A 15,331-nucleotide genomic window follows, 5' to 3' on the forward strand; every position below is an offset into this window, starting at 1 on the left:
TCTTTCTGCTTTCAAAGAAAAAAAACAATCTATATCAGATCAAACTCAAGACACAGATCATTGCTGCAGCCGCTCTAACTTCACGGCACCCACACTTTGCTTTGTTCATGTAAGCCGCTGAGACTTCCCTGTCTGTCCATGCGTCTTTTCCCAGGTGACACCAATCCCATTCACACTCTGCAAATAGAAACACCTCAGAGGAGAAGATGTGTGTTTGTGGGGGTGAGACAGAGGCAGACTGACTGAATGGTGAGGCTGGGTCATGGAAGAAACAGGAAATCCAAAGGCTTCCACTGCAATGTGGTACAGAACACGATCAGGACATTGGCTGTAAGTCCCAGATAAACACAGATACTCTTGGTTTTAAGAAGCTCAATGCAGAGGCAAATGTCTCTACAAACAAAATGAAAATAAATGATTTGATTTAAGAAGTGGCCTGACATGCCCCAGTTTGACTCATGGTTTGTTAACAGGATTACACCGTCAACCACAGGCTGCAGGCAGCTCTAAAAACTAAAACCTTATAAATGTGCTGCAGCAACTTCAAGCAGAGAGAAGTGCTCCCACATGGGGTTCACCTGCATTTCTCACTCAGGAGCTAAAAACAGATCAGACCTTCCTGAACCCAGCTCTCTGACTGACAGGCCTTTTAACTCATCTTATTACTTACTCCTTCTTGGTGCAATGGTTTGAATCGGATGTAATTTTTAACTGAATATGACTCTATTTCTGGATCTAAATAATTTTTTTTACTATTTATATAAATTTTACAGCTGCTATGGCTCCAAAAGTTGCGTTCGTTGTGAAATGCATAGTGCAAAAATGTTGCTGTGATTTTATGATTTAGAACAAAAAAAACTTCTGGAAGATTTTAAATCTGTTTGGGAGATCAGAAAGAAACACACTGACGCAACATAACATCACAAAGTTTAAATGAGAGGCTCTGGCAACAAACCGACCCGTTACATGTGCACCTTCTGGTGACTGAATGCGTGTGTTTGTGTGTGTGTGTGTGTGTGTGTGTGTGTGTGCGCGCACGCGTTTGTTTCTAATACCTTATGGGGACCATTTTCCTGACACATACGTTGTGGGGACCTACTGCTCTTTGTGGGGACCGAAGCCTGGTCCCCACAAGGAGAAACGCTGTTTGTGGGTCAGGGGTCAGATTTAGGACTATTGTGTGAATTGAGTTTTGGTTAGGCTAAGGTTTATAATGGTTAGGTTAGGGGAAAGGTAAGGGTAAGGTTTAGGCTGTAGAAATGAATGGAAGTCAATGGAAAGTCCCCACAAAGATAGCCGCGCAAACGTGGGTGTGTGTGCGTGTGTGTGTGTCTGCGTGTGTGTGCGTACAGACTCTCAGTAGTTTGGTATCCTGTCTACTATCACTGAAGCATTCTCCCCTCTCCTCCTTTAACGTGCTGTTGCTATGATACGAGCCGCAGATCTTTACTCCCCCACTCACAAACAGGCTGTGTTCGTGTGTGAGACATCTTTTCCCCAAACACACACACATATATGCACACACACACTTCTATAAATCATAGCTTCACACCTCAAAAGGTCACCTGTTTTGCAATGTGTCTGCAGACCTGTTCCCACCTCTTGAAACCTCCAGAAAACGTAAATATAGATATCAGTGTAAAGCAGAGAGCAGCTGGAACAATTTAAACAGGGACATCTTTTAATTGTTTTAGTAAAAATCCTTATTGGTTTGTTTTCTTTATGGTAGGAATACATTTCTCCCGAGGTTTAGGAAGTGTCGAACTGGGGAACACTTCTGGGTTTCCATCTGCCATGTGTCCAGAGACAAATCTGAGACTTAAATGTTTTTTTTAATTTTTAATTTTTTTTTTGCCAAATGCAAGAATAATTAGCAAGATATAGGAGAGTTCGTCAACAAAGCAGTTGACGGGATTTATAAAAGTTAATGGAATTGTTTTGTGGAATGTTTTTCTGTTGTAAGTTAAACATTAGTAGATATTCACATCAGTAGATCTACAGTAGGAAATCTGTTTTCAGAGTCAATTTGCTCCAAGGCAGCACCTGATGCAATTATCCACTGCACCTGTTGTCTTTAAGGCGAACTTCAGGATCCCCTAAAACCAAGTCACAGCTCCCAACCAAAAAGGCACCTTACATTTTAGAAAATGGCTCAAATGATTTGGTGCATAAATCCTGACATTCAAAAGACTGAAGCTGAAAACTCAAGAGTAGTTGCTTTGGAAGTATTTTAATGTACTTCAGAATAAACATTACTGTTTGTTGTGGTTCAAGGTATAAAAACCAACATGTTGGAAATGCTGCTGGAAATTATATCAAAGCACATTATACAAGAAATAGAAATGCTTACATTTTGGGCAACTTGTGGAAAAATGTAAGCTTACAAACATCTGAGCCCAGTTTTGGTGCATAATCATCGGTTCCTTATGCTAATGAACTGATATTATTCAGAAATATGAGATGAGAAGTTATGCAGCAACATAAATAGGAACAGATCTGACTTTTTGGGTCATTCTGCAGACTGAAGTTTGTTGGTGCAGTCACTAAATAAAGCTTTCTTGATTCATAGCAAATTTCTCTCAATAAATCTCTGAGTTAACAAACATTTAAATATGTTTCTTTTTTACCATTCTTGATGCTAAAAGTGCTATTGTTCTGGTAAACCTCATTTCCAAAATGGATTACCATCTGACATTTTTCCAGAACAAGTACCAAAATAAATGTCTCTAAATATACATCCATGCCACACTTTTTAGATTTTTTCTTTCAGTAAATGGTTAAAGCCATGAAATGTTTTACTTTCACTGATTTGTGTGTCTTAGTCACATACAATCCCATTTGATTACACAGTATTTGTTCTTATGACTTAAAAAAATGAGAAAAAGTGCTAATATAGTGAATATTTTTCAAAGCACTCCACATAGAACAGGCCCAGATACATATATCTATAAATACCTCCATGTAGCAGTAACTCCTGACACATTGAGTCACTGTCACCTTTAGAGAGTGAAGGTGGGAACGTATGAGCTGGTGTGATGCCTGAAGGAAAAACAAAATGAGTAGAAATTAAATTCAGAAAGGCGTGACTGATGAAGAGTTTGCCTTATTTGAACACAACATTCCCATTTAAGTACATTTTATGATCCAGTAAATTAAATTTTTTCCACTAATATAATTCCAGAGGGTTGTTTATTTACTCTAATTTTCTGACAGCTGCTTAAGTTGATCATTTGTAGCAAATGTTTGTGGCACATTACATCCTCTGCTTCATCCTCAACTATCACACAAACTGTGCAGAAGGGAAACAGCGGAGCGATACTGCCTCCTTCTGGTAGAAAGATGGATGTTTAAAGAGAAGTGTCAAACAAATACAATGCATCTGGATATCTAGTTATTAAATTCAGTAAATTAGTGAAAAAACTACTTATTTCAAAAACTCAGTTATCAAAGTGAAACACATTAATTTATCACAAGTTGATGTTTTCATTGGTCCATGATCTGGAATGAAAACATCTCTTTGCCTTGACCTCACAATGTTGAACATTGAAGTCAAATTTTAGAAATAAACAGATTTTTCATTGAAATTAATTAAATTAAGTCTAAGGAAATGAAAGGAAATGGCTCAAAGATAAACAAAGGCTAAATTAAGCTAAGTAATTTCATGATGACTGCTGTATTATAATTAAGACTGAATGACACTAAGTGGATCTGAATGTGGTAAATGATTGCACTTTGTTTGAAGGCAGATTTAAACTTAATTTGAACCACAGCAAAGTCTGTTAATTGGCTTCAAAGTGACATTCCATTCCATTTGACTCATCAATTTTACAGTTATTAAAGTTAGCGTCAAGCATTGTGATATACCAGACTGTGTTTTTTTTTAAATAAACTTGTAAGCATGCAATAGCACAAAATGGTGTGTTTAAAAGCTCCTAAGAACCGAGTCTGCTCATGGTCAAGAGGTTCTGTTGGTCTTCACGGTTTAGTTTTCTGGTCATTGGTGCAGTCGTCTCACTTTGACTTTAGGCAGACCTGTGAAGGAACTGTTGCAGTAATCAATGTGACTAAAGATAAATGCATGAGAGCTTCTCTAGGTCATAGTGGGACATTAGTCCTTTAATCTGGGAAATGTTCTTCAGGTGATAGAAGGCTGACTTTGTAACTGTCTTTATGACTTTCCTTTTATTATTTAATCTTTCTGTAAAACATATCACATAAAAGATCAAGAGATGCCAATGGTTTCCAAGTGTGGGGATATTAAAATAAAGTGCCCCATCTATCCCTTCATAGAAAATAATAAAAAAAAATAACTTCACCACAACATTTTTTAAAATATGCTTCTTTATTAGGCAAATTCAATACATTGCTGCATAAGCAATCAGTGCAAAGAAGAGATTTCCTTTTTCCTGTAACATTTCCCTCAGTATTTAAGCAATTAATTTAAGTTATTAATTACTTAAACACCAAAGCAAATTAAAGCAGAAACATAAATGTGGCGATGCTTGCTGTTTATGTCTCATTGGCTATCACTGATCCGCCTAGTGGCAAAAAACATTTTCCAAAACCAAACCATAAATTCCAGCTGTTTATTAAGAAAAGGACAGAGGCAGATATTATTTTTTATGCTAGCTCAGTTTGGTCTGTGATGAAGCTTCTGACCAGCTGCAGCTTCTGGAGGCCGGCGTCTTCAAAAGATGAATTTCTGATTGGATAAAAAGCAAACATGAAAAATAATAAGGAAATTCCTATCTAGATATAGACATGTTTAAAATACATATATTGGTTTTTCCTTACAGCACTTATAAAGCCTGTTGACACGGGCGATGTCATTGACACTCATTTTTTCGGCATCTCCAAACTGCATTTTGGGGTCGCATTTGGCAACGATGGTTGGTTTCCCATTTTTGGAGAAGGCAGTGCTTTAAAAAACAAAAACAAATACAGTGAAGATAATTAAAGCAGAGCAAACTTTATACTTTATTACTGCATGCATGTTCATAAAGACTCACTTGTCATATTCCATGATAGAATTGAAGTCATATGGAGTCCCCAGGTTGTTGGTGTCCGTTTTGTCAAAGTTGTGCTCCTCTCCTGTTCATAAAATCAGACCACAGAAAATATTGAGAACTTGTAACAGTCATAAGTCTTTTTAAGAAACAAATTTGCTGAAACTAAGCAGTTGTATTTTTAAAATCTTTTTTTTTTGTAATCTAAAGAAGTGAAGTAAAGAACAATGTAATGGATTCTTTTGACTTCAATCTTACCTTCCCCAACGTTCTCGAAGTGAATCTCAACGTAGTCATCTCTGTCGGAGCGGACCTGTTCATGGTTGAAGCCCAGAGCGTGAAAAACCTCATGTTGCACAGTGGAGGTGTACAAACACCCGTTTTTCTGCAGAGAGATTTTCTGTCCTCCATTCCGACGACCTACAAAGGACCAACACCTGGAAGATACACACAGAGTCACCAGTAGGAAATAAACACGTTTTCATTTTAAATATTGTTCGCCTAGAAACCCAGATTTTGGCTGCATTAAAGTGAACTCTGGTGAAGTTCAAATGCAGACGTGAACGCCAAGTGGACCGAAAACTGCTCCAAAAGCAGGAAGCGGACTACATCACAGGGCATTCTGGGTAAATTCAACCAACACAAACGCGCTAGTGTAACACTAGTGGGAGAAATAGCTTATTATCTTTCGCCAAAGAAAAAACAGAAATCCTACACGCTAAAATGTGAAGCTGTTGTTTACATTTTGTAAAGCAGAAAGTTTTGCTGATGTTTTCTTTGGGGGTTTTTGTGTCATTTCCTTCAGTATCTTTTGGTGCATCGCCCCCACAGGTGAGGAGGTGAAAATGTTTTTCAGTTGGTTTGATTGATGTGACAGTGCAGTGTGAAAGCAAACCCCACTAGTTGAAAATGTAACAAATGTTTCAATTTTGGTTCCCAATGGTTCTGAGTCCTCTGAGACTTTTATTCAGTAATCACCAACACAACTTAGATAAATATAAGTTTAATCCATTCTTTGCCACATCCACCGGTTTTGATTGCAGGATTTTTTTGCAGTGATTTTTACATTTTATTTTTTTTCATGTTTGTGTGTTTTGGAGTCTGAATCTTTCATGTGTTTGGCTGTTTGCTGCATGTTTGCACCAGTTGACCTCCATAAGGTAATTGGTTGGGGACAATAAAATAAACTAAAATGTGCTAAAATATATTCCTTCCAAAACAGGTTTTGCATCTTACATTGGAACTGTTTGTCTGTGTGTGTGTGTGTGTGTGTGTGTGTGTGTGTGTGTGTGTGTGTGTGTGTGTGTGTGTGTGTGTGTGTTCATACCCCTCTTCTGAAAAGAAATGGATGTAATCACGATGTTGATCGCTTCGTGGGACAAAACGAATGCAGGAGACACCATGTAATTGCTCTAGGGAATCAATGATGAACTTGCGCTGTTCCTTAGCTACAGATACGTTGAATTAATTGAAGATATTACATAAATAAAATTTAATAAATATTAAGACAATGTTGTTAATTATCTAATCACTTCTGCTCACAGTAGTCAGAGGAGATCTCGTAGGGCACATTTACAAAGCGTCCGGTTTTGGGCCACTTGCAGCCTATGGCAGTGCATGGGTCTGCATTCCTGGCCCGAATGTCGGGGATGACGATGTCATCAAGCAGCTTGAGGGGTTTTTCTGCAAATCAAACACAACATCCACAAAATCAAAATCAATATTTAAAAAAATGACAATAACTGTCAAATTGACTTCACATTATAAACTGAGGTATTACACCTGGATTGTGCATTGTCTACCTAAATACATATTTATGAAGTTATACTTAACTTTTAGCACTGTTTTGTAGTTTTCTCTTATTGTCTTCTTTAAAGTTTAGATTGTCTCCCATAACCTTTCCCTTCAGAATTTATTTGAATCTAAACCAAACTATTCAACTTATTAAACGTGAAGCCGTCTTCATCTGTTTGCTACATTTTGGATAATGTGAAAACTGTTTTCACGTTATCCAACAAACCAAACCAACCAATGTTTGCAAACCAAACATCCAACGTAAATAAGACAACCTGAATCTTGAACAACATTGCCACAATGATTTAATCAGAATGTTTCTTTAAATTATGAATATTCAGTTATTAATTTACAATAACAACCTGCACATTTATCATTTAGCAAAACTAAAACATTCTGTCTCTTAATCATGTATTAAGACATGATGCAACTGAAAACAAAGAAAAAGAATAATGTTATTAAACATTTATAGTTTAAGTATTAATGTTCGATGCACTCACCAGATTTATCATCATAGTCAACTGGTATGCCCTGCAAAATATATAAATGTTTCATTAGGGATTCATTCCCAAGTTCAGATGCTAGTTTATTTTAATTGAGTCTTGCAATCATTTTCAATGATTATAAAACTTTCACTGAGCATAAACTTGAGCTTTACCTCATTATTTCCAACTTACCAGCAGGACATTTGTCATTGAGAGCAAAAGGAGGAAGAGGACGGCTGGAATCATGATGAAGGTCACCTAAAGTCAAATCACAAACAGTGAATCAAATACAAATTACAAACATGCATCCAAAATGAGGAAGAATTTCCAAGAATATGCATAAAAAGTTTAAATTAACCATCAATTCAGTGACATTATTTTGCTGTGAGGATGAAGAAGCTGATACCTTCCAGATGCTGCAGGAGTTTGATGCAGGATGGAGTTCAGGTTCGTCTCTTCTGCCTTTTTATGCAGCTCACAGGGAGTGGCTGAACTCGACCGTTTGGGGTTTTCACAGGCCTGAAACATTTTTAACTTTTCAGAACAAGAAACTAAAATCTAAAGTGAACTAATAACACCAGCAACCAGAAACATCATCAGAGCTGGGAGATTCATGTCACCAGAATCAACAACAGCTAGAGGAGTGAAGTTAATATTCATATGAAGTTTATCATAAATGTGATCATCAAAACATTAATTAAATCATTAAAAGATTAATTTCACAACAAGCAAGAAAATAAACATGCAGTTTGATTATCTAAAAACCAAAACCTGATCATAATCTAAGGAAAATATCTAAAAGAAGAAGTCAGAACTTGTTCATACTGCAAATGTTCCTGACATAATTAAACATTTTGGTCATCTAAATCTGATTTTCCTTATAAGGTCTATACTCCATTAGCTTTCTTTTTTTTAAAAAAGTCTCATAACCAACACAAGTGGAAAGTGTTACATCATTATTCAAGTTTTTTAATTATTATTTTGTATAGATTTAATGTAACTTCCTCTTTAAGCAGCAAACAGCAAAAAAATACAAGAAAACTGCAAAACAGTTCAAAAGAATAGAGAAGTTCAATGCAATATTTCTGTGCCAGGACAAAATTAAAATTTATGTAGTATTTTTTCATTTGGTCTTATTTATGTAACACTTTTCAGTAGTTTCATTCTTGTATCTCTTACCAACAATATAAGTTCAGAAAAGAAGGCAAGACAGCAATAATATTGTCCAAAGTTATAACAATGAATACAATACAGCAGTGGTAATTCTGTACCTCAGCAACCCTGAATTACATATAGATTAGATCAGGTCGTCTGGTTCTGGTCTGCTTTGCATCCCCAGAACCAGAACCAAACGAACCCTCTCCTCTTCACCAGTTTCACATCAGACAGGCGGACGTTTCTGGAAGACTTTCTGGCCACCTGGTGGATGAAGATTGTATTACTATTATTTGAAGAACATTTCCAGGATTAAAGGACTAATGTCTCAGCCAGATCTAGAGAAACTCATCCATGCATTTATCTTCAGTCGCATTGATTATTGCAACGGCGTCTTCACAGGTCTGTCCAACAAATCAATCAAATGATCCAGAATGCTGCTGCTGGAGTTCTGACTAAAACCAGGAAGATAGAGCACATAACACCAGTTTTAAAGTACCTCCACTGGTTACCTGAAGCTCAAAGAATAGATTTTAAAATACTGTTGTTAGTTTATAAATCACTGAACGGTTTAGCACCACAATACATTAAAGATCTGCTGCTGTTGTATCAACCTTCCAGAACTCTCAGGTTCTGGTTCTGGTCTGCTCTGCTTCCCCAGAACCAGAACCAAACGAGGAGAAGCAGCATTCAGCATCTATGTACCACAAATCTGGAACAAACTTCCAGAAAACTGTAAAACAGCAGAAACACTGACTTCCTTTAAATCTCGACTAAAAACCCACCTGGTTAGAGTTTTATTTGAAACGTAATCAATTACAAATTTATTGATGCAACTTGATTAAGGTCGTGTTTTGCATTGTGTTTCTGTTTGATTTGATGTAAAACACTTTGAAATGCCTTGATGCTGAAATGTGCTATACAAGGGGTGGGCAATCCTGGTCCTCGAGGGCCGGTGTCCTGCAACTCCTAGAGTCTCCCTGGTCCAACACACCTGAATCCACCAGCTGAATCACCTCCTAAGTGCAGTCAGATTCTCCACTCCTGCAAATGGCCTCATTATTTAACTCAGGTGTGTTGAAGTAGAGAAACATCTAAAAGTTGCAGGACACCGGCCCTCGAGGACCAGGATTGCCCAACCCTGTGCTATACAAATAAAATTTGATTTGATTTGATTCTGTTGGAGGTCAGACTTTGTACTGAGAACCAGTCAGAACCAGGCAGCAGTCTTCATGATCTGGCCGCTTTTTCTCTTGCTTTTGCTTTGATTTAGGGAGATCAAAGTTGCAGATCTTTTTTTAAAAAAAAGTATCATAATTATTGGTTGTGATGGAAAAAATATAATTTATTGAATAAGGAAATTCTGCTTTGCACACAACTATGTAATCATTTTGGCCCAACAAAGTATCATATCTCAAGCAAAGGAAAGTTGTGGTAAAATGATCTTTGCTGATTAATTTCAACAAATACATGAAACAGCTCTATTATATGTCTATGCTAATGCTAAGGTAGAAGATTGTACGTTTTACTGAAAGCTGAGGATCTTTACAGTATAATTTGTATGAAAATGTTTTTATCTTAATTTTGACGCCTCACAGTTACAACTCAAGAATTTTTCACACCTTTAGTTCAGTAACTTGCTGTTTTTTCCAGTGATGCTGTTCCTTTTCTCATAGAGACAATACCAATCGATCAAAACAAACCAGGTGGGGAAATTCAGTCTGTTTATTGGTCAGGTGTTTCCAATGCTCAGTGGTGGACAAAGTACTCAACTGTTCTTCTACTTAATTAACTATAAGTAAAAGTGTCTCAGTCAAATGTTTACTCAAATTAAAGTTCAAAAACTTCAGCATAAAAATAAAGTTAAAAATGACAAAAGTAAAAAACCCAAAAAACTCAGACCTCTTCAACAAAATGTTGGATCACAGAGTGTCTTTTGTTTTATTCTCTGCCTGCATTGACAGTCATGATAACTTTCTTAACATGACTGTTTTCCTAAAAAAAGATTTCATGTTTAATTTCTTTGTTTTTAATCTGGGTCTTGTTATTTTCTTAATGTGTGAACATGACAATTTAAGAGGAAGCTGCATGAGCTTTCTTTCGGGTACAAAAAGAAAATGGCTAAGAAAATATTAAGAAAAACCACAATAGACACCAAAGCACTAAATGGATGATACCTCATGTTATCAGCATATATGCATCCTTGAACATGTTAGCACAGATCTATGAGTGATACAAAACATGATCATTATATTTTTTTGCACAAATTGAGATTTCAGTCTGGTCAGTACAGCCTATTTTGAACTCCGGTCTGAATGAGATATTTTAGGGCCTAAGTCACTTTAAATCCAACTAAGGTACTGCTGGCTATCCCCCCTAACTCATTGTTTACACTCACACATGAAAATAGCTGCAAACAGATGTACAATTATGCAACCATATATCTTTGAAAAGCAGAAGTGGAGGCTACTTCACAACTAACAAGAATGCAGCAAGTGGTTTCTGGATGGTAACACCAAAATATTTGTCTTTTCCAGCAGCCATTGTACAGTGCATACAGTGGGAAAACCAGCTGAAGATCTGTTTGGGTTGCTAGGTGAAGGCTGGACTTGCTGATTTGTGAAGTTACCTTCATTAGGTTATTGAAACAGGTCATTTTTCAGTCACCAAAAAACATAAACATATTTACAAAGAACCACTTTGTTTTTTTTAAAGTGCTTGAACTGTTTTTAGAAGCAGTAGAAACCTGAATGAAAGTAGAAAACCTGTGAAATGTGAACATACTGTGGCATGTTTAAAAGGAGGGAGCCTCTATTGTTGTTTTTATTTTTACAACTATGCAATACTTTCTGCTGATCCATCAGCAAAACTTCAGTGAAATATATTTTCTGTTGCAACCAGACACCTGAAACCAGGTACCAAACTCAGTCAAATTGGTTCATTAATAGAAATATAATCCAGAGCACAGAGCTGAACAGCTGAACTAAAGTTTAATCAATGTGTTTCGATGAACTCCAGACCAGAACTCAATCAGATTGAAATGCTGCTTTAGAAGAAGCTTAATCTTGCAACATAATTTTTCCACTTCTAGTTCTGCATTTTGCTGCAATGGCTTTAACATGAACATCTCTTATCACACCTACAGAAACTAAGTGACAGTTCTGGGAGTTGATGTTGCTTCTGTATTGCATGCATCTGGTGATGAAAATGTGCTCCGTGGCAATGAAGTTAACACGGGCTAAGATAAAGCAAACCAAGTTCCTCCAACAGATAAAATCAACTTCTCCATGAGAGTTTCCTTAAATGACTCTAAAGAAAGGAACATAATCTGAAAAAAATGAAACAGAAAAGATTGGCTGAGTTAATAATACCAACTTGTTGATAGTTTGAATGGATTTACTCTTAAAATACTACTTATACACTGAAATACATAACCATTATATGACTAAAACATGGATCCAGAACCTTTGGGACATTTATCTGATGGAGGAAATCAGATACTCTTTAAGGTTTTAAAAACCAGCTTTCAGATACAGAGGAGCCCTGGCATGGCCTTTTTAACACAGTAATACTCACTGTTCACTTTATGACCAGTAAAAAAAATACTACGGTGAGCAGAATGTGTGGACTATTTTACCACAGAAAGGATTTAACTATTTGTTGTTTTATCTCTCTTTATTACTGTATTGCAGGGGCGATTCTAGGATCTGATCTTTAGGGTGCTTAGACCCAGCAGGTCTCAGGCCCAAGAGGATTTATTAGTTAGTGCATTTTTCTAAACATCACTGCTTATTTACATACATTCACATAATAAATCAAATAGTTTTGTCCAACTAAAACTGTTAACAACTACATACAGGTCTGGAAGAAATGAAGAGCCCACTGCACTGAACCCCATTGTAAACCTCCTGGTTATTCCACCAAATATTGATTTCTGAACTCTTCCTGAGTTAAAACATTAGTTTTGTTGTTTCTAAATGAATATAAGCTTGTTTTCTTTGCATTATTCAAGGTCTGAAAGCACTGCAGCTTTATTGTTATTTTGACCTTTTCTCATTTTCTGAAAATAAATACTAAGTTTTTGCTTGGAATTTCAGAGACATGTCAACAATCTTTATTTTACTTAAACATGTACTTATAAAGCATGGGCTGAACAGTGGCGCAGTTGGTAGAGCTGTTGCCTTGCAGCAAGAAGGTCCTGGGTTCGATTCCCGGCCCGGGGTCTTTCTGCATGGAGTTTGCATGTTCTCCCTGTGCATGGTGGGTTCTCTCTGGGTTCTCCGGCTTCCTCCCACAGTCCAAAAACATGACTGTCAGGTTTATTGGTCTCTCTAAATTCTCCCTAGGTGTGAGTGTGTGTGTGAATGGTTGTGTGTCCTGTGTGTCTCTGTGTTGCCCTGCGACAGACTGGCGACCTGTCCAGGGTGAACCCGCCTCTCGCCCGGAACGCAGCTGGAGAGGAACCAGCAACCCTCCCGACCCCATTAGAGACAAGGGTGTAAGAAAATGGATGGATGATGGATGTACTTATATAGAGTAAAATCAGAGGACTGATCATTTTTTCCAGAGCTGTATACATAGGAAGAAGAATCAGACCACATCATATGTTTCAACATCTGCTAACATTAATGAGACACAAGAAATTTTAATCCAGAAATTAAAATGAAATCTACTCAAAACTATGGATTTCATTAGTCTATACTCCAGCTTTTGGTTTATTCATCTACAGTCAGTTTAATAGATGAACTCTCACCTTGCCCAGATATTTATAGCTTTGTGTTCAGCACACACTCAAAAAAATGAACTTAGGGGGTTATTACAGTAACAAAAGAATATCATGTAGTTTTAACTAAATAATTTTATGTTTCAAACAAAAACATGATACAATCATGTTGGATAAACAAGAAATTCAACAACTTAACGTTTATGAAATTAATCATGTTAAGATAACAGGATTCATTATAGTCAGACTGATGTGCTGAAGACGACGGGATCATGGGAAATCACGGAATATCACAGGAGGTCAAGTGAGATCATTGGAAATCACTGGACATCACATGAGACCACACGAGATCATGGGAAATCACGGAATCACGCAAACTCATGGAAAATCACGGGATATCAAATGAGGTCATGGGAAATCACGGAATCACGTTGTACACATCTAGTTTATTAGCACACAATTTCATGTGCACAAATTACACCAGCCTTCCCTCTGGAAGTTACAGTGAGACACAGACAATTAGAGTATCTGGGGCGGTAAGAGGGGTTGAAGGGTCGGTCTTGTTGTCCCCACAAGATGCCGCCCCGGGTGGTTGCCCGTGTTGCCCATAGCAGAATCTGGCGCTGGCTGATTAATCGCAATTAATCACTATGCCTAACTTTGTAGGCTTGAATATGCACAACTTTGGCAAAAGACCCAACACAGGAAAGTTGAAACTCTTCAACTCTTGTTGCTGTCTGCAATCGCAGGAAAAGTATTTCGCTATTCGCAGCTGTCCGTGTGTAACGTGTTGCTGTTAACTAGATAACACTTTGTGGGAGAGAAGCTCTGATGTCAAAATAGATGGTTCGATTGATCTGTTATGTAATATTAACACATTAAAATGTTCTGGTTAACCACGTACGCTAACACTTTAACGTTGACAGTCTTATGTGCGAGAAAAAAATCCCCAAAACAGTTGAGACATCCTACCCTCAAACAACCTCTGCTAAAAGACCAGAATATAGCCATCTGGTTATTCTAGGTTATATTTAGATTTTTTTAAAAAGTAAATTATAAAAAAATGTTTAAAATAAATAGTTTTATGCAGAAAACGCTTTTCTATGGTTGAAGTTCAGAACTGCGCAGACGCCTGCAGGATTTTATCGGAGGGCAGCAGCGCCTGCAGGCTGCTCCCACTCTGCCTACCTTAAGATTTTCCTTGAAGTAAAAAAAGAAAAGAATAATTTCTGAAATTTTTATTTTCAAACCCTCTTTACAATTAACAAAATTGTGGAGAAAAAAAAAAGATCTTATGTGTCAAAACATCTTGTACGTAGTGCAGGTCTGAGTCTGTGGGGGTCAAAGGGCACGCCAAAGCTTAAATCTTATTGGTCAGTTTGCTTTTGTTTATTTGCTGGCTTGGCGCTTTTTCTGTACGCCAAAAATGAATAAGCAGAGTTTGAACTGTTGGGCGCCGCCACCATTACCTGCTAGCTCCTCACTCCTCAGAGAGCAGCATGGAGCTGAGCCTCCCCGAACCTCCTCTGTACACCTGCAAGCATTTTCCCTTAATCAGCTGAAGCATAAGAAGAGCCGGTGACCAATCCTCCGACACCAGCGTGTCTGTCTATGTGGTAACTCCTGCCCCTCAGAGTGTCTGTAGCCCTTTGAGTCCTCCGCTTATCTTACTTGTGTCCGTCCTCTGGTTCGGAGCGTCTCCTGGCAGATCCTAGCCCCGTTGTCTACCTCCCCAGCCTGCGGCTCCCTGATGTCTGATTCCCATTGTCTCCATAGTGTTCTTCCTCTCCCACTTTGAGCATCTGTACTTTCACAGAGTTGAGCCCTTGTAAATAAACTGAAGTACTGCTTCGAACTCCTGATGGTGCTTCTGCATGTGGGTTAGACATATTCCCAAAACCAAGACATGAACCTCCCGTAGTTCTAAGAGCGGTTTGGATTTTACCGTGTGCGGTTCTGCTGCTCTTTCTGAACGTTGCGCTAATACTGTGGGTAAAACAATTTAATCTATATGTAATTCAGGGTTGCTGAGGTACAGAATTGCTACTGCTGTATTATATTCATTGTTATAACTTTTGACAATATTATTGTTGTCTTGCCTTTATTAGTGTACTTATAATGTTGGTGAGAGATACAAGAATGAACCTATTGAAAAGTGAAAAGTAAAT

At 37.5% G+C, this 15,331-nt stretch overlaps 1 protein-coding gene across 1 annotated transcript; it reads right to left on the reverse strand.

Moving 5' to 3' along the window:
• Positions 1–4,343: 4,343 nt before the first annotated feature.
• On the reverse strand, positions 4,344–14,965 carry LOC122820330 (hatching enzyme 1.2-like). The gene is made up of 11 exons (XM_044097659.1): positions 14,892–14,965; positions 14,633–14,697; positions 7,692–7,747; positions 7,478–7,543; positions 7,301–7,331; positions 6,549–6,689; positions 6,334–6,454; positions 5,265–5,443; positions 5,010–5,091; positions 4,795–4,919; positions 4,344–4,702 (listed from the first exon to the last, which is right to left on the reverse strand). Coding segments are annotated over exons 1-11 (942 nt in total). The 3' UTR covers positions 4,344–4,700.
• Positions 14,966–15,331: the final 366 nt, after the last annotated feature.

Source organism: Gambusia affinis, linkage group LG02 (assembly GCF_019740435.1).
Source record: "Gambusia affinis linkage group LG02, SWU_Gaff_1.0, whole genome shotgun sequence".
In the NCBI taxonomy this organism is placed as follows: Eukaryota; Metazoa; Chordata; class Actinopteri; order Cyprinodontiformes; family Poeciliidae; genus Gambusia; species Gambusia affinis.

Bases quoted from the DNA above. Each gene is read 5' to 3' on its own strand.
- LOC122820330 (XM_044097659.1), bottom strand. From the start codon at position 14,965: ATGCTCAAAGTGGGAGAGGAAGAACACTATGGAGACAATGGGAATCAG. The intron at 7,544-7,691 runs GTATCAGCTTCT...ATTTGACTTTAG, and splicing joins ACTCCTGCAGCATCTGGAAG to GTGACCTTCATCATGATTCC. The intron at 6,690-7,300 runs GTGAGTGCATCG...TTTGATTTGCAG, and splicing joins TGACTATGATGATAAATCTG to AAAAACCCCTCAAGCTGCTT.